Here is a 25,951-nt window from a genome sequence, read left to right on the forward strand (position 1 = left end):
ATCTGAGCAGATTTAAAAATAAATAAATAAATAAATAAATAAAGACAAAAGGAAAAATGAAAATAAGTAAGAAACAACTTTGCATAGATTCTAAAGTTATTGTTGCTGGATAGCCATATAATTATAAGCGGATTGGTTTCTTTTTGCACATCCATCCTTTAAGAACCTAGGTCCAATAATAGTAGAGTCCCTTGTGCAATCAGAACCTATGTCACTATCAATCAATTACAGGAGGGTTTCCTAGCCTTAACTGCAAGCAGATAATTATTGAACTTGTCACATGATGTGTAGTGTAGAATTTTATACTTAAGCTTCAATACTTGTCACACAATGTTTGCAAAAGCAAGATAGGTATTTACCATGCACGCATCTTTATATTAGATCTCAAATAATATTATCACAAATATTAGCAATCTAAAATAACAATTACATAAAAGAACACAATTTACGTGAAAATAAAAAAATTATAAAACAAATTTCTTATAATTTCACTATTATCAAATCAATTAAAATAATTTTTTTATATCTCTCATAGCTAATGAAAAAAATCTCTATTATTATTTTTTTCTCTCACACACATAAATTACCTTTCTTAAAGTCAGCAATACTTTGCTCACAGATTCGCTGCTGTCTCAATTCACTTTTGTGATATTCTTTACTGGCACACCTTTATGCGGCACCCACTCCTTGCTGCTTCATATAATAAGTCTGCTGCCTCACATCTTTTCCTAGGATTATACGGAATCCTAACTCTACTTTACTTAAAATTCTTCAAGAGCTTTCAACTTCACGTGACTTGAAAGTCACACAAACATAAGCTAATTAAATGAGCACTACTTCGGTGTGGGCTGGACATTGGTGTCCACGTGCACCCAACATTTTAAACATTGAGATGATGAAATCATGGCGTACTATCTCAACCTCACATTAATAATAAAAAAAACATATGCCAAATTGGTTGTTATTTTTATTACTGGTTTTCTTTTCCCTTTTTAAATAATAAGTACTTATTAAGCATCCACCAATGAATTGCACCAAAAGTGGATAAAATGGTTTTAAAGGTGAGAATATGAATTTACTTAAGTAAACAACAGAAACATTAACAAGCCTTAATCCCAAAATTTTGGGGTTGGCTATGGATCTTTAATAATGTATAATAGGTTGTATAGTAGTCATATAAATTGCATATTTAAGATGTAAATTACATAATTATAATCCATATAGCCTTTAATCCTGATGAACCCTTAAAGTCATGACTCAAAACTTAGTATAATTGTTACTTATTTTGAAAACCACTTGCTGAGGTGAAGATTCTAAGCTAAATATATACTGTATATACAGGCAATCCTCAAGAGTAAAACATAAAACAAACCCAAATGGTCCCTCCAATGAGGGGTTTTTCCATCCTACAAAAAACAATTTGATCTAGATGAAATGTTGTAACACATGTCAATAGAATATATAAGAGAAGAAAAATTAAACCCAGAATTATATAACCAAGCAATGTATTAAAAAAAAAAAGGAAAATTAAGAAAAAAATAGAGTAATTGATAATTTTTAAACGACATTAATTCAAAAGGGTGATACAATACACTAGCCTTCAACCATGCATTAAAATGTGATGCCTTCATAATTCTCTTCTCCTTTTCCTGATTTCTTATCTATGACATTCATTCCAATGGTAGAAAAACATTCATTTCAATTTTGCATAATATTACACAATGAGAAGAAGAAAAATGATCCTCAAGATATTTCTCTCAAAACATGCATTGATGTCTCATGTTGTGAGAGTTGTCTCATGAGAATCTTCTCCATTAGTTGTAAAAGACATTCACTGCGCGCAACGACTATTTTTGGGATATAACTTTTATTTTATTAGTAAATATATAATATTGATGTATATTATTCATTATTTATTCATAGAAAGTTTCTAGAAAATCTGTACATTTCAATTGTAGAGAAACATTCATTTTAACTACTAGTTTTTTTAAAAAAATTTTGTTGAGTTACGAACGATTATAACTTGATTTTTCATTTAAAAAAAAAAAAGAACTATCTGATTAAATTAAGAGTATTTTTAACCATTTTTTAAATAAAGCTACTGACCATCAAGAGTGTAGCCTCATGGACTGCTCAGCAGTCAGAACCGCGACTTTGTGTGCGGATCAAAATATGTTCTTCAATTCAGTTAACATTGTACTCTACTTGTGAAATGGTTATGGGGCTGTGGCGTTGTTACTTTGTTAATCTTTGTTTTCCCTCGTGGGCCAAAATAGCCCAATACCACCTTTCTACAAAAATTTTAGCCAAAAAATATTGTTTCGGAAATAAATGGGGATGTATCACCTTTTCCAGTACTCGAGCTCACCAAACTTGAGTACCAGATTTTCTAGTTCCATTGTGGCATGCCAGCATGGTATTTCGGATTTAAAAAATGCCACTTTGTACTCGAGTTTATTGGACTCGAGTACTGTATACTGTGGTACCCGAGTCTAGTAAACTCGGGTATCAATCTGGGTTACACTGTAGAAATTGGGGCAAAACAATACTCGAGTTTCATGGACTCGGGTACCGTGTTAGAAGTACCCGAGTCCATGACACTCGAGTATCAATCTGCATGCACTCAACAAATTTGGGCCAAATGCCAATTTATACTCGAGTTTCATGGACTCAGGTACTTCTAACACAGTACCTGAGTCCATGAAACTCGAGTATTGTGTTGCCCCAATTTTTGCAGTGTAATCATGCACTTAAAATCTTTACATCCATTTGCATGAAGTTCTCGCTTATTACACACTCTTAAAATCCATTTGATTTTTTAGTGAACATTTTTTTTTTTGTTTATAAGTTGATTTTGGTGAATGAAGTTAGAACTTCATGCGAATGGGTTGAATCTGCTCGATGGACAAGAGTCACAAGACCCGTGAAACAATGCACAAGGTTTTCCTCCATAACTAAAAATGGCTTATATTGCAGCGACCACCATTTTAACAATTGCAGATTTGCAACAAACAATTTCAAAGTTACATAAAAAGTTGATTGTTTATCTTTTTTATGTAAGGCATCCTCCCGCAGAGGATATAAATAAATAAATAAACTAAATCAAAATAATTAATACATAAATTGAAAATAAAAACTACTAATAAAATACTTTCATGAAACAAAATACGTTTAAAATTTAAGCATAAGAAACCAAGTCATTTTACATGACAAAAAGACTAATAAATTCACTAATTAATTGAACTATCTAAAGACAATGGTGATGACAACCGGGGTAATAGAATTTTCAGCAAGTCATTTTATCTAATTACATAGCAACAAGGGGAATCATGTCACCAACATGAACAAGCAACCAAACTATAGGAAAATTACAACTTATCCAAATCAATCCTCCTCTAGATTGATGGAGTCATTGAACTTCCCATACAAAATCTTTTTCAATTTGGCCATCTGTGCAACTACAGAATCTTTCTCTTCCTCCAGTTTTTCCAAGGTCTTGCTAGTCACCTCTTTCATCTGTTCTATCCTGGCCTCCACTTCATCCTTTGACACATGGGCAAAGACTTCCTGTATTTGGAACCGAATCACATCGTCATCAGTGAGAATCAGTTCGTTGCTAGCATCCTCCAGATTTTCATTTGATTCCTCAGGGGGAAAAAAAGACCATTTATTTAGAAGGGAATCATAATATTAAAAAGAACAGGACAAGTCAAATTTTCAGCATGTTGTAATCATAAATAAATGCAGGTTGAATAAATATACATTTTCACCAACATATAATCACTGCATTTAGAAAAAAAAATATTTCATGCTGTAAAGAGCATTAAGTTTTGAAAGAAACAGGGAGATAAAATCTGAACGTGACAGAGCAACAAATAATGAAAATTATAAACTGATTAATAACACATCTGTAGCCAAATCATTCCACTTCACTTTTTCATCTAATGATTGTAGTTTCACTTTCCTCTCAATACCATGTCATGTCACAATGGGATGTCCAACGGTAGAATGTAGAAAATGGAGGCAATCCTTGCCCCTTGATAATACGCAAAAAAGTGCAACAAAATTAGAAACAAGATATGTGGTTCTAGCGAAAGGACCTTAGTGTCAAATAATTAATATTCAGCAAGGTTTGTTTGTTATTATTCCATCTTGGAGTCTCTGGGATCATGCAGAAAAAGGTGAATAAGGTGCTGGGTGGTTGGAGGGGAGGTGAAGGTTATTCTGTGGTGAAAGAAGACAAACAGTTACATCCTGCTTTTCCAGCACTACTGCCACAAAAGGCACAACTTCATGGGGAACCCAAAGCTCATAAACAAACAAGTTCAGGTAAATCTATACATTCGGAAAGAACAGGGATTTTAGGGAGGAGCCATTGCCTTCAATGAAGCAGATATCAGATAAGGGAGCCTTACTAGCAGGGTGAACTTTGAGTTGATCTATGGCTTCAGAAGACAAAGTTGTGTCACCAAACATGTCATGCAAAGTAAAGCTGTGCAGCCACATCAGAATCAAAATCAAGATCCACAACACAAGAGAGGAGGAATAATAATTTTACTGCAAAATGTTTATAAACTAAGGAATGGTAATTTTACTGCAAAATGTTTATAAACTAACATGACAAGGAATGTAATTGGTGCCCACTTCAACAATATAATAAATGAGTATTTTAATAATTTTTGTGATTGGCTACTCATCAATTTGTAAGTTGATATAGTAAAATTTGTATTATCGATAACATTGCTCATAAGAAATGGAGGAAAAATCTTGATTCTGTTATCATGCAAAGGAAGAATCTTGAGGACGACAAGAGAGGGGGGGGGTGTTACAAAGCAGAAGAAAGCTCTCCTTCCATTCAACAGACATTATGTTGACATCACAAACATGTTAAAAGAGCGATTTAAATATGCCTTCCCTAAGACCATGGGAGCTTGATGTTACAAATTATAATACTAAATATGCTTTACATGGAAATGGCAAATCATCCACTATATAATGTAGACATAAATAAAAGACTCAAAGACTTGCAGATGGTGACCCAACTACCAGTAGCTTTTGCGTCAACATAGCATTCTGACTCGCCACATGGAGTTGGAACTGAAAATGAGTGACAAAGATTACTAAAAATAGCTGAAAGCTGATGGGGTACGTCTTCTGAAGAGGTACTCGAGTTCCTTGAAATCGAGTACCATTCATTTTGAGTTCATTATAGTAGTTGTAGTGGTTGCCGCCAGGAAGTAGGTGTATGTAATAAGTATGGAACTTGGTACTCGAGTTTCAAGAACTCGAGTATTGTGTTAGAAGTACCCAAGTCCAGTACGCTTGAGTATGGCTCGGGTATAATAATAAAATGTGTACATTCATACAGATTAGTACTTGAGTTTATAGGACTCGAGTACTGTGTTACCAGTACCCGAGTCTAGTAAACTGGAGTAAGGCTCGGGTGAATTTACTTACAAATCATCTACAGTCTCGTGAGTTTTTTTTTTTTTTTTTAATGCAAGTCTCGAGTTTATAGAGGGTTTTTTTTTTTGGTACTCTCGAGTTTATAGAAGTATGAATAAACGGATGTCATTTTCAATAAATATATGTATCACAGAGATCACTTATTAAAACGAATTGGTAACTCTTTCAAGGCAACTCAACTGGTACCACTTTAAATTATATCTTACAAACTTTAGCACTATGCTCTGGTTCTAACAAGCTTGTACGCACTGTACCAAAAAAGAAAGAAAGAAAAAAAAACCCCAAAAACAAAAAACCTCGTATGCACTGCACTTTATGTAATGTGATTAATTACCTCCGACCTGTGGTCAGGGGCGGAGCCAAGGGGGGTTGAGAGGGGGCACTTGCCCCCCCTGGCCCCATCCAAAAAAAATGTTAATATTCACTTAACTTGCTTAAATGCATTTGAGGTAAAAAGATAGTACTATTACAAATGAAAAGTTATAAAACTGTAGACAATACAACCAACTACTTGCATGAGATGATTGGGAGCATAGCCCACTTATACCATCTTAAAATATAAGTCCATTCTATATTAACATAACCCAATTCTATTATTAAAATTTTAAAAACAAAAAACAAACAAACAGTTACCTTGATGCATGTCTAACTTATAACCTCATATTGTTTGATTTTTCTACTCTCTTTCTTTGGTAACTTTTTAAATGCATTTCTTGTATTGCAGAATAAATAAATGGTTAATAAATAGGATGGTTTTTCAAAATTAAGTATACATGTTAAGCTAAAATAAATAGACCTATAACATATAGCTTTACAAAAATAATAGAAATTTACCTAAGTTGAGCTTTATGTCTATCTAACAACTAAAAATCTTTCAATTCATAAGTATAGTTATAGCTTTTTTTATAATTAAAATTTTAAAAGGATTATTCATGTAAATGAATTCCTAAATAGATAAATATAATATAATGAATTTGTTATTTTATTGGAAATTTTCTTGCATTTAAATACGGCTTTAGCATACACGAGTGAATTGTGTTACTTTGCAAATTAATCTCAAATACTATATGTACATATTCGCTTGCACGTGTATAGATTTGACAAAGATATTCTTGTCAAATGTAATTTTTGCCCCCCCTCAAGTTAGATCTTGGCTCCGCCACTGCTTGTGGTCATTATATTTGAAGTTACAATTAGATCTTGAATGTCAGAAAGGGGCCAAGGATGAGGATTAACACTATGGGACAAGCATAAAGCAGAATAAAGAGTTTAAATGCTATTAAGAAGTAACCATTGTCATGCACAGAAGTGGATTCCTTCAATGGAGATGCTCTCTCAACACTAGCTCTCATAGGCCACTGCTTTATGGGACGATTGACCAGTGATCTTGGATTTTCCCTAGGAATGAAAAGAGCATCTGCCTTTGGTGTGTTTCTTCATCATCACTAAAGAATGGAACCTATATACAAAAAGTACCAATTAACATAACACACTGCATAGCTAGGTTATAATCGTTTTAAAACAAAGATTAAGTTTAACAGAAGCATCATTCTCACCTTTGGCCCATCATTCTTAGTATGATATTTCCTCGCAGGCAACCTAATCCGCCTTTGTGACAGGTGTCGAGAAGTCAATAAGGATGATATTCGGACAGGAGCAGGTTTATCAACAACTTGATTGGCCAAAAGCTGGAGTGGACCCAAAGCTAAAGGACGGGGAAGTAGAAGCCCCAAAAGCAGGAGTGCTTGCAGCACCAAATGCAGACGTTGTGGCACCAAAAGCTGGAGTAGTTGAAGCACCAAATGCAGGAGCGCTTGAGGCACCAAATGCAGGAGTGCTCGAGGCACCAAATATAGGGCTGCTTGAAGCTCCAAATGCTCCGCCAGATCCAAATACAGGAGCATTTGACACGCCAAATGCAGTCCCTGTGCTGCCAAATGCAGGAGTTGTTGCTGAACCAAAGGCTAGAGCGCTTGTAGCACCGAAGGCTGGGGTGCTTGCAGCACCAAATGCAGGAGTGCTGGTTGACCCAAAAGCTGGAGTACTACTTGCACCAAATGCAGATTGACTTGTCGCACCAAAAGGTGTGGTGGAACCAAAACTCTTGTTTAACCAAAACTCTAGCAAGTCAGGCAACTTCAACCACTCAAGCTTCATGAAATTATCTTTCCTCTGGCATTCCAGTGGGGTTCTTACACATCCACTTGAAGAATTGAGCAGTTTCCATTCTTCTGGTGATTTGGGGATGAAACCTTCCAAACACTCACAAGTTGATTCCTTGTAACTTCTGCAAACGCTATTAGCGCCACACTGCCCATAATTGTCACACATGTCATTCGGTACTGCATCCATGCTAGTCCATTCAGTGCTTCCCTCCGTCAATACAAAGCGTTGGAGGATGCCTGACTCACTCAGTGTTATCCTTGTAGAAACCAACTTGTTTTTAGGTTCATACTTATATCCCACCATGTCATTTTGGGATGCTAATATGGGAAAGAAAAATTGATTTATAGGCATAGGAAGACTGCTGAATTGAACTACATTCCATGGTCCAGTGCGAAATGTTTTCATCGTTCCCCTTTTTATAAATATTTGAGACAACCCCTTGTAATCAAATTTGTATGTAGAGTCTCCTGGAGATGCAATATCTGAGTCTTTGCAAGATGTCAAAAATCGGTTTAGACCATTGCTCATGTCCTTTCCTATCACCATGCCTGGTAACCACGTGTTTATTGGGTAATCATAGCTCTTCCACAGATAGCTTTCAGAGGTTGAAGTTACATTGTCTTTTTCTATAAGAACAAGGTTACCAGAACTTAAAAGTTGAGCAACTGGAATCTGTGCTGGCCTGGATGGATTTGAATACCAGATAGTGTGGTTGCTTTGGTTGAGAAGAACAAGTGTTCCATTGTTGCTGATGGTGAAAACTCCAGAAGGATCTGTGACTGGGCTGTTCTGGTTCGCTATCCACACAACTACGCCCGGGGTCTTCTTGTACCATATGCCCAAGTACCAGCTCCTGTTGTTGCCTGAAGAGAAGAAGCCCAGCTCAAAAACTTTGGTCTAAGGAAACTAGAGTATGGATACCGCTAATTGATTGCCCTGGACTTATGGTTTCAGCTGCAATACAAAATTGCAACAAGGTAGATGCGAAAGCAATGAGACAGTAAAAGAATGAGGGAAGAGCAAGTGTCTCAATTAACAAGCCCCTCATTTTTTTTTTCTTTTTTCGGTTGAATGAAAGAACCTTATTCAGTCCGAACTATAAAAATAGTTAACTGCTGCTAATAGCAGAGAACAACAAAAATACTAGCAGTTAGTAGCTGCAAATCAAACAAAAGAATTGCGTGATGAAGGGCTTAAATTTAAATAATCTATTAGCCCATTCATCACGATTCTAGAAACAAAGAATTGGAGGACTTAATGGGTTTGTAAATTCTAGTCATATGTGATTGTGAATTGTGATGATGTTACAATATTCTCATATGTGATTGTAAATTATGATGATGTTACGATATTCGTGAATGACTTTTAATTCAAACAGCACTGTACTTTCTATTTTTCTGATATATGTTAAACGTGGGGACCTCTTTTAGTATTAGTCTGTTGGAAAAATTTAAGGCTCTGGTTGTTTATGGCAATAATGTTTTCTAGAAAATAAATCATTTAAAAAAATATATTTTTTATAAAACTATCTTATTTTTCTATATTCGGTAGTAATCTTAAATGAGTTTAAAAACAATTTTAACTTCTTTTATTTAGCTTAATGTGAGATAGAGTTGTTTTTCAAAAAAAAAAAAATTAGTGGAATACCATCTATAAAAATAAGCCATATTTTTATGTTGATCAAAAATAATTTTCTTTTGACTCATTTTTTCTAATGCTATGAAACACTAGAAAACACAAAAAACTATGAATGGAGCATAAGGGATGATTGATAAAATATGAGAGAATAACAAAGAAGAAATGATTTTTGTAAGTGTTTTGTTGGAAAGAGGAGATGAAGGAAAATTGGTGCGACCAGGTGTTCTATCCTAGGCCTACCAAAATCAATATCTCCAATTCGAAGCAAAAATGAGAGAGAAAACAGAGCTTTATTGCGCAGATCAATTTTGCCCCCCTTTTCACGTTAGTAGACTTCAGCCACAACTTTTTATTATTATTATTATTTTATTATTATTTTGGTCTTATCCAAAATCTAAATGATCAAACTACCAACGTTTCAACATTCTCGACAATTTGAGTGTGTTTGGATACCGCTTATTTGCTGAAAATTGAAAATTTATTGCTGAAAACATTATAGCAAAATAATTTTTAAATGTGTGAATAGTGCTGTGAGACCCAAAGAGAGAGAGAAAACTGTGTTTTGCTAACTTTTGTGGATCCATGAACAGTACCCATGGATCCACAAAAGAAAATGCAGATGCACGGATTTGCTGAAAAACGTCAATCCAAACGTTCACTTCATTTGAGACTTTTTTTTCTTTATTTTTTAATATTTTTTTTGCCAATTTAATTAATCACATTTTATATATATAAAAAAGAGATATAAATAAGTTAAAATAAATTAATAATTATAGTGTCAATTTCATAATGTGTCCAATTATTTCTTATATACTATATAATTGAGGCATAAAAATAAATTCATACAAACTACATATTTTTCCCAATTTAACTATAAACCCATCACTAATTGAATAATTATTACATAATTTTAGCTTTTGTTGATAATTAATCTTTTCTTAAAAGAGAGGTAAAAAAAAAACTCATAGGATTGCATTGAATATTTCACTAATGTGGACTCCTAATCCAGTAAGAATACATTTTAAAGAAAAAAAAACAAAACAAAAAATTATGATACCATGTACCAAACGAAAATCACATTCTCTAATTTTAATCATCTTCATTTGGTATCTCACTGGCTCAAAGTTACAATCCCACACATATAAAAAAAAGACCATAAAATCTTGTCCCAGAAAAAAAAAAAAAGAAAAAAAAAAGATCATCAAAATAAAATGTGGGTTTTTTTTTTGGGTTAAAAGGCATGATATATTTTACACCAAAAGAAAGCTACAAGCTGGCCACAGAAGCCAAAGTAGTGGCTATCTGTCTATAATAGTACAATCCATTAACATCAGATATAAGAAATCTATCTAATTTATCTAAGGGGGAAGCTTCAAATATAACAAAATCCTCTCTCATGCAGCATCCTTTCTTGGCCAAAAATTAGCACACCTATTCATTTCTCTATATACATGAGCTACCCAAATCTGTGTGAATCTTTCTATGAGGGATCTGCAATCAAAAAGCAATGGAGAAAGTTTAATGTTAGCGCTATTAGCATTTTTTAACATCTCCACTATAACCTTGGCATCAAGCTCCACTTCCAAACATTCAATTCCCGACTAAATAGCAAGATTTAAACCATCTCTCAGTGCCCATAATTCAGCCATTACACTTGTTGTGTGCCCAATAGACCTTGAATACCCCTTGATCCATCTCCCTTCACTGTCTTTGATTAGCCCTCCGTCGCCAGCCTTGCCTGGGTTCCCTAGCGAAGCTCCATTAGTGTTGAGCTTATGCCAACCCGAGAGAGGCTTGGACCATTTGACAGGAATAACAATCCTGGGAGCTATTTGCTTGGCCTTACTCACGCAAAAATGAAATTCCTTAGCTTAACTTAAGCACACCTTATCAAGCGTTGGGCTCGGAATAGAATTTTCAAACACAACATAATTTATGTTTTTCCACAAGGACCAGATCGTAAAAAGGAAGAGCATGCACCAAGGAATGGATCATTTATGCAGCACAACACTCAAATAGTTGGTCTTTAACCAAGCCTCAAGACCATTAGCAAAGGAGATCACGTGGGCTGGAGGCACCTCTAATTTTCTCCACAAATCATGAGCATAAACACAATCACGGAGGAGATGAATAATGGATTCATCTTGTTCTCTACATATCGGGCACAGTTTATCACAATTAATGCCCCTAACTGCTAACACTTCCTTCACTGGGATGCTACCATGTAAACATAGCCAAAGAAAGTTAGTAATTCTAGGTAAAATGTCCAATTTCTAGATCCACTGCCCATTGAATTGCATGGTATTTTCTTTACCTTGATTTGCAAGTCTATATGCTGAATTTGTAGTGAATTCTCCATTCTTGGAGAACTTCTACATCACCGTGTCTCTCCTACTCCCATACATTTGGATTGGAATTGCCTTAATTTTATCTTTAATGGACTGAGGTAGGTCGAAGGAAATAAGTTCCCATTTCCATTCTTAACAACAACACAGGTCCGAGACCCTCAAATTTAGCTCTTCTTGTCTAACAAGGGCTTCAATCATAGCCCGTAATGAATCACCATTAATCCAATTATCCATCCATACATTCACCCCAGAGCCATTACCAATCCCCCAAACAATCCCTTTTTTGAAGATAGAGAAACCCAAGCTGATGGCTTTCCAATTGGGGGATGATGGGAGTTTTTCAGGATCTCTTGACCTTATTGTCGAATTGGCATAGTATTTTTTCAGTATTACCTTAGCCCACAAAGCATCCCGTTCATGATACATCCTCCAATTCAACTTGGATAACAAGGCTATTTTTTTAGTTCTTGCCTCTTGTATTCTCAATCCCCCTTCATCTTTAGATTTCACTATTTTACTCCAACCCACCATGTGCATCTTCCTTCTTTCATTTGTGGATCCCTATAAGAAATCACGGTAGATTTTGTCCAATTTTTCACAAACATGCACACGTAACACAGCCCCTTGCATTACATGATTTGGAATGGCTGACATAACTTACTTAATAAGCATAGCCCGCCCAGCAAAGGAGAGGTACTTAGCCTTCCATCTCGCAAGCTTATTCATTACCCTCTCCACAATGAAATATATGGATTCCTAAAGACCCCTTGATGCTTAAGAGCTCTCAATATTGCAAGTTGTTTTTGAGAATTTGACGGAAGAGGCGCTACAATCTCTTGATTTGACCGACCAAGAATCCACAATACATGAACCTGTTGCTGTTGGTGTGGAGCAAGAACACACTATTGGTGTGAATACAAGTGATCCAATAGGGTTTGATGTTGGCCAAACTCATGCTTCAACAAATGAGGCTGCTCATATAATCATGAATGAAGGCGTGGACTTAACAGTCATGCATGTTGGTGGCAATTCCATTGAATTTGGACTTTGCTATGGGGGCCACATCTTGCTCATTAATGGCTGTCACAAAACCAAGGAATTAGACGCTTCTTTTCTTGGTGGTAGTTGTGGGATAAATGATGGATTCTATAGCCAAGATGATCACAATTTTTATAAGAAATTGAGTTCTATATTGCTGAAGGTTAAGTTCAATACGACTGCTTTGCGTTATGCTCCTATGTCATGAGCTGTGATTAATTGCTTTGGAGCTATTCATGTAATCAACAGTCAAGATGCTTTGGCGTATTGGGTTAGTGGCTGGTTTCCCCTAATGAATGAGTCATTTTACAACAACACCTTGTGGGTAAGGTGTTTTCAAGGGGAGGAAAATGTTAGGAATGCTATAAGCATATGGATAATAATTGTTGTATTGAGATTTAGTTAGTTAGTTAGTTAGTTAGATACAATTCCAAGCATGTTAATCACATTTAGCACATGTTGGAATTATTAATACACATGGGAAATAATAGAACTAATGTTAATCACATTTAGCACATGTTGGAGTTATTAATGCATATGGGGAATAATAGTTACAATAGGATAAGTCCATGTGGGCCAATGAGATTAGAGCTAGTCTCCTGTAAATACATGATTGTAATCCAATATGACATATCAATTGAAGAATAAACCAACTTCATAGTGCATTAGTGCATCTCTTTCTCTCTCTTAATCTCTATTTCTCTATGGAGGGTGACTACCTAGAATTAAGTCAATTTCCCTACAATTCCCATCAATCCTCCTATAATTCATACCCATTCCCATTAAGAACCTCTAGGTTTCTAACACTGAGATACTTCCCTATATCATTGATCTCCCTGATGCCTAATCTTTCACTTATTTCCTCCTTCAACTCATCACTCACATTAGGAGAAAAATAAATTCTAGACTTGTTGGGGCTAATCATTTGGCCAGATTCGCTACAAAAATTTTCAAGCACATCTAGAATTGCTTCGCACCCACGCACATTAGCTTTGCTGAAAAGGATTTTGTCATCCACAAAATGGATATGGGAAAAACTCAAATTGTCCTTCGAAGCCTTTAGCGGTGTCCAATCTCCCTTCACACATTTCTGCTTAATGTGATGCCCTGAGTATAAAAAGGTACAGGGACAAAGGGTCCCCCTGTCTTATGACCCTAGATGGCTCAAAACGCTCTGAGGCCCATTCACCAATATAGAGGTACTTGAGAACGTAACACAGCTCATGATTATCTTGGAGATTTTAGGGGGAAAATGAAAGGCTTAAAGCACTCTATGGATAAAACTCCACTCTAATCTGTCATAAGCCTTTTCCAAATCCAACTTCACCGCCATAAAGCCCATTTTTCCTTTCTTTTTATCCAAGGCATGAAACAATTCTTGGCAATTAGAACATTATCTGTGCCTCTTCTACTAGGAACAAAGGCAGTTTGCACAGGCGCTATCAGACTGCTTAGTAGCGGCCTAATCCGAAAGTCTCATTAAGATAACTTGGCACACAACCCTTTTCAAAAATTTCTTTTACCTCATTGACCACAGAATTTTTTACCACCATTCAGAAGCGTTGATAGAACCCTGCATGCAGCCTGTCTGGCCCTAATGCCTTAAAAGGCTTAAGAACCCATAAACCAACTCTGAACTCCACTTCAGTTACACCCCCTTCAATTCTAGCTCTATCCTCCTCCAAAAAACAACAAGAGAATTTAGAGACATTCGAAATCATGGAGAACACATTCAACTCAGTCATATAAAATTTCTTAAAGCCATTTATGATGTAATCCTTTATTTCAATCTTATCAATCAGCCAATTTCCCTCCACATCCTTAAGGCACCTAATTTTGTTCCTATGCCTCCTAACTATTGTAGAGACATGAAAAAATGACGTGTTTCGATCTCCAAAAGTGGCAGTATTTAATCTAGATTTAAGAGCCTAATACTTCTCTTCCTGCATAAGGCTTAGAGAGTATTCTGAAATCAACTGCTGCTCCAAATCCAAAAGGAAGTCATTAGGATTATTAGCTAGAGCCTTTTGTGTACCACGAAGCCTAGCTAATATTCTCCTCTTTTTAGCGAACAAATTCCCAAACACCTCAAAATTCCACCTTTTAGCTCTGTCTACAAACTCCAAAATTGCGTCCTGTAAAACTCTATCCTCAGTCCAAGCTTGCTAGACAACCCTCGAAAAATCTTGATGGAATAACCACATGGTTTGGAAATGAAAAGGTTTATTCTGTTGATTCGCACTAGCTCTACACAACTCAATCAAGACTAGACAGTGATCCGAGAAGGTCCTAGGGAGGTGGGTCACTAAGGCTTCTGGATAAAAAATGCACCACCCAGGATTAGCAAAACACCTGTCTATCCTTTCTAATATCAAACTTGATATGGGTCTACGGTTTGTCCACGAGAACTTCGGACCCACAAAACCCAAATCCAACATATTACACTCATCTAGACAATCCTTAAATTCTAGGGTTCTATTCAAATTTACATGATTGCCACCAAATTTATCATCATCACAAAGTACTTCATTAAAGTCTCCCAGCATCAGCCAAGGCAAATTATGGAGATGAGCTACAGTTTTTAAATTTTCCAATAAAATTCTTCTTTTAATAAATAGCAAATAAAAGCCTGGTAAGGTTGGATGAATGCACCTCAACAATAGCGTGTATTTCCTGCTCAGTAGAAGATAAAGGAAGAATTTCCACCTCCTTTGATTTCATGAGAATCCAAAATCCCCCAACATAGCCAATTATATCTGTTGTAATAAACCCATCAAAGGCAGCCCTTCTATAATTTTTGCTGCCCTATCTCCTCCCACTCTTGTTTCAGTCACCACAAAGATAGCAGGCCGCTGATTGATTCCCATTTAAAAAATCCTCCTTTTGAAATCCGAATTCAAAGCTCCTCTGCAATTCCAAAGTAACACATTCATTTTGATGAATTGACCTAATGGCACCTCGATCTCTGGTGGATTAGTATTCATTATAGCTGCTTCCACCATACTCCACCCCATCCTCCTCAAAAGATCCTTGGATACCCCCTATTCCGGCTTCCAAATTATCATGTGCTTCAAAATGCCTAAGATATCCTCTCTGCGATTCAGAGTACATCACATTTCTTCACCGGAGCCATAATTTGGATTAATTTTAGCTTTGGATGATTCCCTATGTGTGTCGTGGCCATCCCTCTGAAATCCACAAGCTTCCTCTCTTGAATGATCCACCCGAATTCGTCCCAATCGGGTATGATTGATGGCCTCCTTTGCCTGCTTAGCTCCTCTGCCGTTTCCCACGAGACCTTCGGAACATCCATAAGGAACTTCCACCACGGATTGGGGGTGAGAAACCACGCATTGTGCTTTAATGGAAGGTTCCCCAGTCTGATGCTTTCCGGTATTATGGGGAAGAGATGCTTCCAAGCCTGCCCCAACTCTTCCTCGAACCATCCTGGAGTCTCTATTGGCGCTGCTTATATTTGAGATATTATCTCATCTAGAATAGCCACCACACGGTTCCTGTACCGAATGGCCCATTCGGACCATGGCAGAGGGGTTAACCCGATCAGAATCCTCTCCATACTCAACTAGATTACCATTCCCCAAAACTCTTGTTGACAAAATCAAGTCACTCTTTCCCTCGGTGCTATGAGATAGCCATTTATGGCTTTTTGAATTTCTAATCTCCAAACCTTCACTTCCTTTACCTTTATTTTTGGGTAAAGCTTTCCTTTTGTTTCCTAAAGTTTGCTTCGTATCCTGCTGGCACTTTGCATATGGATTCTCAATGCAATCCTCCATCACACAATCCTTCCTCATCTCAAGGTTAAAGCTTCGGGTTTTAGGCTACCACAACACGTGTAGTCTCTTCTCTAGAGTCTGCTGAGTCATTTTGCAGGTTTTGGGCTGCCACAGCACGTGTGGTCTCATCTCTTGAATCTGCTGAACCCCTTTGATTTGACTTGTCAAAATCCTCTCTTGCTTCCACATAAGCTGAGACTTTCAAAAGGTCCGAATTGCTCCTAGCTCTAACCTAAGATGGATTTTCAGACTTAGTTGGCCCACTAGCTTTTCCCATCCTAACCGAACCTTTTTTCCTTATGACTACCATCCAGGGCCCATAGTTAGGCTCAGGTTGGACTTCCCCACTAATCTCGTTGGTTTTCAACAAGACCTGAGCTTCATCTTCTCCACTTCGTTTCCTCACTTTCAGTCCACAATTTTCCTGTTTATGTCCAAGCTTACTACAACAAAAACAAAGAGAAGAAATACCTTCATATAAAAATTTTTGAACTAGCCTTCCCACCCAAATAAAGCTAATAAGAGGTTTATCTAAGTTGATCTGAATGCAGATTGCATAACCTCCTCTAGTCTCCGAGGCCATGTAAGAGTCAATGCGTGAACCAGGATCAATGACACTCCTAATTTCCTTCAGCACAGAAGCATCATAGAATTCAATTGGCAATTTAGGAAATCTAACCCAAATTGCCATTGATGCAAGCTTGGCCTCGAAAGCTTTAAAATAAGGTTCCTAAGGCTTGATTGCAAGAAAATGCTCCCTTATAAACCATGGACCGCCCCGAAGAACTTTGTCAAAATCATCATTGCAACTAAATCGAATCAGGAAGAAACCTCTGCCCAAGGTCACACAGTCCATCTTCGCCGTTGGTTTCCATAAAGTATTGATCTTGAAAGTGAGGTAGTGAAATCCAACAGACCTACCATACACTTTCACTATTAAGGCTTTCGACCAAGGCGCTTTGATACGGGCTTTTGTTTCTTTGGAAAGTTTCACCTCAGCCATACCTTCTGTTAAAGGCTCTATCTCAACTTCCAACTCATATCCTTCTTCCCAGTCTTTGCTAAACTTAAAAGCCTGCTCATACGCCCCAGGGATATCTCCCACGATACTATCTTTGTAGCTCACTAATTTCCTAGGTTGCAAGAAGCTTCTTGCACCATTGCTTTCTTTGAATTTTTTCATGCTACGATGCAACTCATCTTCTTCTTCGCTTGTAGGCTGGGCTGGTGTAGAGAACTCAACTTCTATTCTTTTGTTATTGGTCGGCTATTTATTTCAATTTTTGTTTTTTCTCTAAATGTGGGTTTTCTTATCAAGTGTAATGCAGTTAATCTCTAATATTTGATCTCTGAGAGGTAAAAACCTTGTGGGCCCAAAATGATTGTGCTGGTACGAATCCCACAAGTCCAAAGTAGTCGAACCAAGCAACCCACATCAAAAGTCGATGGCCGAACCTCAAACATGGCCACAGGCACAGAGCCCAAAGTAGTGACCCTCTTAAGTCTTAACCTCTGTTTTTTTTTTAAAACCTATCCTGGCTACCTTGAACCAGCCACTTTCACAAACACATTTCCACACAGTCAGACTCAGGTTCTGAACACTTACATGAAATTTTTTGTGATCAGTTTTAAAAATATGAGTTATTTATTTATATATTGTTGTGACAGATCTTTTTTTAATTATAAAAAAGTTGGTTTGCCCTTACAAACTAATATCAATCTTATATGCTTGTCTCTAATAACATCCATTCAGATTCGTTTTTCATAAATCTAAAAGAAATAACATTTAAATTTGTTTATTTTCTCTAGCCTTTTCTTTTAGTGATCAATAAAAAACTTGATATTTCTTTATAGGAGCAAAGCCTTTTGCTGTCTCACTCTAATCATACTAATCGTGTGATAAAAATTTGTAAGCAGTAGCAATTGTAGCCAAACTAATTAAAGCTAATTCTGTCTTCCTTCTTGCTTTCAAGGCCTATTTATGGATGGTAGCCTGTTTCAATTAAGTACTTGGATATATTTTTCAGTAACAAAACCAGTCAAGGTGGATGGTAGCAGCTTCTATTTGTTCTTCTCTCCCAAGGTGTGGAGTAAAACTAATAGTTTAAATTCCTTCTATATATATATATATATATATATATATATATATATATTTGGGAAAAACTTAGATACAATTTCTTAAATGCTACTATAACTAGTTTCTCAATCAAATTCAACCACATAGTTGCATTGACCAATGACTTGGTTGAATTTATTCTCTTTAAAAAAGGATAACATTATTTGTCACAATAGTCAATATAACTATTTAAACCTTAATCATGATTTCCAAGTTTTTCAGGCTAAATTATTATTACTATTATATTTATTCCAAAACAGGGCATCTGCCTGGGCCTTGGCTTTTTTTGAGTGTAGGCTTTCAAAAGTGGCCCTAAGTCCCTCCTTGATATCAGTCCATGAATATCATTATGCAGTTATGCTAAAAACAGAAGAAGAAGAAGAAGAAGAAGAAGAAGAAGAAGAAGAAGAAGAAGAGGAGGTATATAATGAAAGCAGGAGAAACAGGAAGAAGAAGCTTTTAATGTAGCACTTGATAGACATCAACATGGCAATGAGCCAATCACTAATGTTAAATTTTGGTTTCTCAAGGACAATAATATTATTGTTTATTTAAAACATGCTTAGGTAACAAGATAAATAATTGAGGTATGATCAACAAAGTCTAAATTGTCACCGAGCTTCCAAAATTGAGACTGTCATGTCATTTAGAGAACAAATTTCTGGCTTTCTCTTAGATGAACCCAAATCCTCCATACCTCTGCCAAATGAAAACGCTGGTTTTTTTGGTGAAGGTAGAAGTGCAGAATCCTTGTTGAACATCGAGATCACATCTGATATGGTAGGCCTATCAACAGCATTTTCTTGGAGGCAAAGGAGTGCTATGTTTATGTAACTCAAAAGGACATTCGTAGGAGGAGTATCTCCAAGGATTGGATCCATCAACTCCAACGACCTATTGCTTTTCCACAAATTCCAAGCCTGAAGAAAATTTAGTACCAAAATTAAAAGTAAGTGCAATTCATTATGCTCTTAGCATAGCATACGTCACAAATAAGAAGAATTGCAAACTGAGCATTAGAAATGATCTTGGGTAAAATACCGAGAAGTAGCTACATAAGTTTAGAGGAAACTTAATTTGACATTGGTATATAACTTTTAAATCAACATTACTGACTCAGAATGTAATCCTTTGAAAGGTCAAGAGATGGTATAATTCACACACATAGACACGGACTAAAATGGTCAAACGCAAACACATTTTCTAAGCTTTTGTTAACATAAAAGTAGAGGGTCCATTACTCACATATCCAATAAGATTGATAGAGTCACTCTCATAGAAACCAGTATTCTTTTTGCCACTCAAGATCTCTAACAACAATACTCCAAAACTAAAGACATCAGATTTGACTGAGAAGAGGCCTTCCATGGCATATTCCGGAGACATATAGCCACTGTATTTCATTGTTAAACAAACTAGTTAGTAGCTTCATTGTGAACACTTTGTATATATTACTAATATTTGCTATAGAGCATACATACTTATAGAGTATACTTACTAAGTCCCCACTATTCGATTGGTTGCTTGTGACCCATTCCCACAAAAAATTCTTGCCAATCCAAAATCTGATATTTTAGGATTCATGTCTTTATCTAGCAAGATGTTGCTGGCCTTCAAATCTCTATGAATGATTTGTAACCTGGAATACTGATGGAGGTAAAGAAGCCCTTGAACAATCCCTTCGATGATGTGAGTTCGGGTTGCCCAATCTTTTATCCCATGTCTAATTGGATCTGTCTCAATACCACATACAAATAGTTAGATAGAAGATAGGAAAGAATTGGCGGGCATTATGTGTATGATACCCTGGTTACAACCAGATTTTGAACTATGAACAAGCATAATGTAAGCAGATAACTCTGAAAGTAATTAAGATTGTGTAAAACTACATACCAAAAAGGAAATAATCTAAGCTTTTATTGGGCAAATATTCATAGATCAAAATCTTTTCATCTCTTTCAATGCAGCAGCCAAGCAGTTTCACAAGATTGTTGTGTTGGAGTTTGGCTATAAGCATTGCCTCATTTTTTAGCTCTTCCCATCCTTGTCCAGATTTTCTCGAAAGTCTTTTTACTGCTACTAATTGTCCATTCAGCAAGGATCCCTGAAAATAATTCTTTTAACTTAGTTTTTGATTAAACCTTGGGAAGAATCCACATCAAACAATTATTATAGGTTGGATCCTAGTGTTGGAGGTATTAGGCTTACAATATAATTAGGCCTCGCCCATGTATACCTAATACCTCTAACACCTAGCATCAGTTTCATGCAAGTATTAGGACTTCAACATTTGTGTTAAAGGTTAGATTGTGGAATATTATATATTACTTCAGAATTTCTCTTCTAAGATAAATGTGGTTAGTTATTGAAACTTACTTTGTAAACAGGTCCAAAACCCCCCTCTCCAAGCTTATTTGAGGCACTGAAGTAATTAGTAGCAATAGATACACTAGAAAAACTAAAGAGTGGAAGCTCCATTTCGTTATTTCTACCTTTCCCAGTCCTCTTCTTATTGATTAGTCCTCGTTGTGTAGCTCTGTTGCTGAAATCAAATGATATCAAGTCCTCCCCTGCTTGATCAAGAAGATAGTCCCAATTAGTCCAACCTGTGTGGTCCTGTTTCTCAAATCAAATTGTTACAAGTCCTCCCTAACTTGATCATGAAGATGGTGGTCCTGTTTCTCAAATCAAATTATAACGAGTGCTCCCCTACTTGATCATTAAGATGGTTCCTCTATTCTAATCCTAAAATGATTCATAAAAGCCGTCATGGCTTAACTAATAACTGGGATCTGTCACATGGTTGCGGAGGAATATATGCATCTAATTTCAAAAGCTTTTAATAGTTTTGTTGACATTCTTAAAGCGTTCTTATGCAGGCAGCGGGAAGTCAATCTTAGTTTTATATTATTTTTAATTATTTTATAAGTTTTAGGGGCAATTTGGATTGCAAGCTTTTTATAGAACTAAAGGGATTTTCTCATGAAAGCTCACGAGATGAAAAGATGGGGTTTCTCTCTAAAAGCATTGGGTTTGTTCCTCTCTAACCCCACTAAAAATCGTGCATAAGTGGGTGTTACATGTAGGGTTAGAATTCTATTCATAATAGGATTCAGATTTCGTTTCTACGATTCTTACTCAAGCGAGCATTAGGGTGGTCAATTAGCAGGCTTTAATGAGCTGCTTGAGCCCGCATGTATTTACTTGCTTGAGTGAGCCTCTTTAGTCAGCAATACTTTGAACAACCACAAGTACATTAATTTATCAAGAGATTTACCAACACTCATATTTGCTTGTTATGCTTTAAATTTATCTTTTAGATTGGAATTAGACTCCATTGTATATGCGTCATTACGTTAATGGTAGTAAGTTTCCTTCCAATGTTTTACTTCTCATGCAATTAGTTAATTGTAGTCTTGAGTTTATTTTCTTCGCAACTATGAATACTTTGAAGTAGAATAGAGCATACTGACTTAGTCTTGAAAATGCTTGTTTTAAGTTCTTCACTTAGTCCTAGTTATCATATTGAAAATTACTTAGCCCCCGAGGATAGAATGTAACGTAGCCTCAAAGTGCAAAATTTTCATCAAATAAACACACTTGCTGCAAGTACTACAAGTGATTCAATTTTGCACAAAATCCTGGTCTAGTAACACAGTTTGAATTGCGTAATTCTTTCAAAAAACTGGTCTAGTGAAAGTGACTCTCCCAAAAAAAAAAAAAAAAATTTAAATGGCCATACATCACAGCTTTTCTTGTTCAACTAACACAGTTTGAATTGCGTGATTCTTTCAAAAAACTGGTCTAGTGAAAGTGACTCTCCCAAAAAAAAAAAAAAAAAATTTAAATGGCCATACATCACAGCTTTTCTTGTTCAACTATCTTATTAGCTACTCTATACATTCATAGAAGTTATATCAAAGAACCTTGGTAAAATGACTTGCGTAATATTACCTCTGAAGTTTGACCTTTTCCAAATGCAGTAAGGAATCATGAGCACCCCAAATACTATGGCAATGGCAACCACAACTATCACTACCACCTTCGTCTTTTGCTTGTTTTTCACCTCTTTTTTTTTTTAATTTTTAATTTGCAATAGAAAAGAAAAAATATTTTAGTAATGCAATAAAACAGATGGGAAAAAATATTTTAGCTTTGATGGTACATCAAAATACGAATAAGAGAGCAATGAAGACTCTAGGCCCATACCTTGCTCTGAAGCAGACATTCGAATATATAAGTCCTGACCGTTAGCATTCCGCCTGTTAGCTTCCAGCTGTCTAATATCAGTTAGATCTCCAAACCAGATGGCGCAGCCACTTCCTCCATCTCTAATATCTGAGTTTGCATAAGCCGTACAGGAACAGTTGTTCAAACATTTGACTCTGCATTCTTCAAGATTCATACTTACGTTCAACCAAGAATAAGTGTTAGCTGGCATTTTGAGTCCAGCAAATTTAACAAACCTAGTTTTATCTTTATCCTGGCAGCTCAATTGCGTACTTCGTATACATCCCCTAGACCTCTCTTCCGCGTCCCCTGTTTCTAGCGACACTGGCTTGAATCCTTCTAAACATTGACAGATAGGTGACTCACTAATGATACAATTTCCATACGCACCACATAAATTATAAACGTCACACTTGTCTTTCGGCGAATTTAAGAACATGCTCCATCCTTCTTTTTCTCCAACCCACACGTAGGCCGTATACATTGATTGGTTCAAAACTGCTCTTATGATTACAGAATTATTAATCAATTCGTAAATGAAGTGTACCTCGTACTTGTTGGAGACAAACGTGTAGTTGTAAAGCGGGGTGCCCTGTAACTCATAAATACCAACGAAAGAATCGCCATTCCATAAGATGGACCGGAAGTACTTCTGGGAGCCTTTCATCATAACTAATTCAGGGAAATTATGGAGTTCAATCCCCCAACTCATTTCTCCAGGAGAGGGGTCATCTAGAGTCTTCCAATCAGTTAGACGCCTTTCCAGACCAGTCCTTAAGTCCCATCCAATCTTCATCCCTGGCAGCCAAGTATCAGAAGGATAGTCAAAGCTTTGCCACAAATAATTGTCTTCATTCTCTTCTCTTAATACTAGATTTCCTGAATCTAAAAGCTGTACTATTGGATTCCTGGCCTGTTTTGTTGAATTTGCAGACCAATAAACAGCCTTATTCGAGCTGAGAAGAACAGGACTACCTGCACTGTTTACCATAAACAGGCCAGACGAGTCTGGGATTGGGTCAAGCCGGTTTGCTACCCAAACAACTGTTTTAACCGGGATATTGTTGTACCAAATTCCCAAGTAACGGTTATTGGAATTACCTGGACTGAAGAACCCCAGGGCAAAGCGTCCATTTTTAGAGACCAAGGTTGTGCCCTCACTGTCACTGAGGGATTGGGATTGAGTAATGCTGTCAACAGCATCCGAGGATACAAAGGAGAAAACAAGCAAACTGGAACTCAAAAACACAGAAGCAAAGATGTCCATTGCTTTATTTCCTTAGAGCTCTTAGCCAACAAGTTAAAGTTAGACCCATTATAAGCATAGAAGGTCATGCATTGCCTCAACCAAGTGGTGGTCAAGCAAGGTCATGCATTGACTCAGTCAGTTAAAAAATGACGGGCTTGTTAGAATTAACATTTTATTTTATTAAAATGGTTAAAAAAATGAGCGTTGTCACAGATTTAAATGGTAGCCAAATTTATTTCATTTTGATGGGAGCTAGGCTAGTAGAAACTTCGATTCAGTGTGCAAATTGATCCAGGCCAATAGACAGAGTACATTAATTGTGGAAAAAATCTTATATCCATCCTAGCTTCTCTATGATGGAATTTGTTCTAAGGCTCTCCAGAATATATTCTCTATCTAGTTTATTTCCTTATTAGTGTAAAATACTCTTCGCGTATTCCCTCCTAATTTAATTACCACCGAATTTTCCACCTATAATCTATATTTATATAATAAAAGTTGGGCTTAGAAGCAATGGTTACGCCAAGTGATTTTACCAAATTGTAGAATTTTTTTTTATAGATTTTTCAATAAATTCATTCATTTAAGATTTTAGATAAAAACAAAAAAATGTTGATATTTATCAACTTTTTTTGATACAGTAACAATAAGTGTTCTAATGAACCTTTTTTTTTTTTTTTTTGGGATAAACTTTTATCCTACATCATCTATTTCCTAATAATAAGGTAACAAATTTAAAAGTATTATTTTTTTCTTCTCAATTTTTTTTTTTCTTTTGGAATAAATAACAAAAAAATTGCTAATAATGATTTAACTTTAACGTAAACTAAAAAAAAAAATCTAATAACATTAACTATTTTTTTGGGATAAAGTAAAAAAAAAAAACTAATATCTAATTAACATAAACTTCTTAATTACGTAAACTCCTTTTACTTTCTGTTCATATCAAGTTATCAACTTCTTCACAACTTTTTACTCAAAAAAAAAAACTTCTTCACAACTTAAAATTATCTAATATAAAAGTGGGGATATATATACGGTTTGGTATATTTTTCCCTTTTCCTACCATACGATTTCTCGATGTATTCTTTTCTTCTCATACTTACCTTACCTATGAAACTTGCATGTATGTATTTGCCTTCTTCTTTTTGTTTTTTCATAAAATTCCCTTCTTCTTCTTTTTATCAAATTCAAAATGTTTTGTGTGCGGGTTGCCTTTTGTTTAAGTTATTTTTGTTAACTTTGATCTAATTTATATGCTTATTATGTTCTTCAGAATCAATTTGTATATCTTCCATGGAAACTAACATATTAATTTAGCAAAAATCTTATTCACTTTTTGAAAGATTTGTTTTCAATATGTGTAGATTCCATAGGCAGCAATGAGACCAAGATTTAAACATCCAAAACCATGATAAGGAACATTACTCCACAAAGAATGGAGACAGAAAATTGATCAAATATAAAAAGGGTGATGTAAAAAATAATGGATATTTAAGGTAATGTGAAATCTCCATGACTTCGTTGCCTTCCCCCCCCCACCCCGGGCTGTCAAAGTTAATTCAATTTTCATGTGAGTATCTTTACTTTAACTCCAATTCCAAAAAATTTCTTAAATGTTTAGAAATTAATATTTTTTGTAATTATTGAATTCAGTGTTTATTTGTGTCTATATATTTGTGTGTGTTATTGTGAATTTTGCTTTCAATTTTTTTTTAAATTTTATAAATTTGGGTAGTTTTAATTTGTAAATTCAAGATGATTGCTTGGGGTTAAAGTAAAAATATTAGGTCAAATTTAATCATAATTAATGCAATAGTAGGGTGTTCGATGTTGATATTAATTTTAAACTTTGAGATGCAAGCGCTTCATTATAATTAAATATAAATGTTATTATGCTAGT

General features: G+C 35.7%; 2 protein-coding genes across 2 annotated transcripts in view; one reads left to right on the forward strand and one right to left on the reverse strand.

Moving 5' to 3' along the window:
• The window catches only part of LOC142628000 (hydrophobic protein RCI2B-like), a 55,094-nt gene that overhangs the window by 2,718 nt on the left and 26,425 nt on the right, over positions 1 to 25,951 (forward strand). The gene's annotated exons all lie outside the window — the stretch shown is intronic.
• Positions 19,024 to 24,163, reverse strand: LOC142627393 (G-type lectin S-receptor-like serine/threonine-protein kinase At4g27290). The gene is made up of 7 exons (XM_075801243.1): positions 22,779 to 24,163; positions 22,524 to 22,637; positions 20,946 to 21,139; positions 20,463 to 20,673; positions 20,068 to 20,302; positions 19,815 to 19,962; positions 19,024 to 19,489 (listed from the first exon to the last, which is right to left on the reverse strand). The coding sequence occupies exons 1-7, from the start codon at positions 24,064 to 24,066 to the stop codon at positions 19,181 to 19,183; spliced, it is 2,499 nt and encodes an 832-aa protein (XP_075657358.1). The 5' UTR covers positions 24,067 to 24,163; the 3' UTR covers positions 19,024 to 19,180.

Source organism: Castanea sativa, chromosome 3 (assembly GCF_040712315.1).
Source record: "Castanea sativa cultivar Marrone di Chiusa Pesio chromosome 3, ASM4071231v1".
In the NCBI taxonomy this organism is placed as follows: domain Eukaryota; kingdom Viridiplantae; phylum Streptophyta; class Magnoliopsida; order Fagales; family Fagaceae; genus Castanea; species Castanea sativa.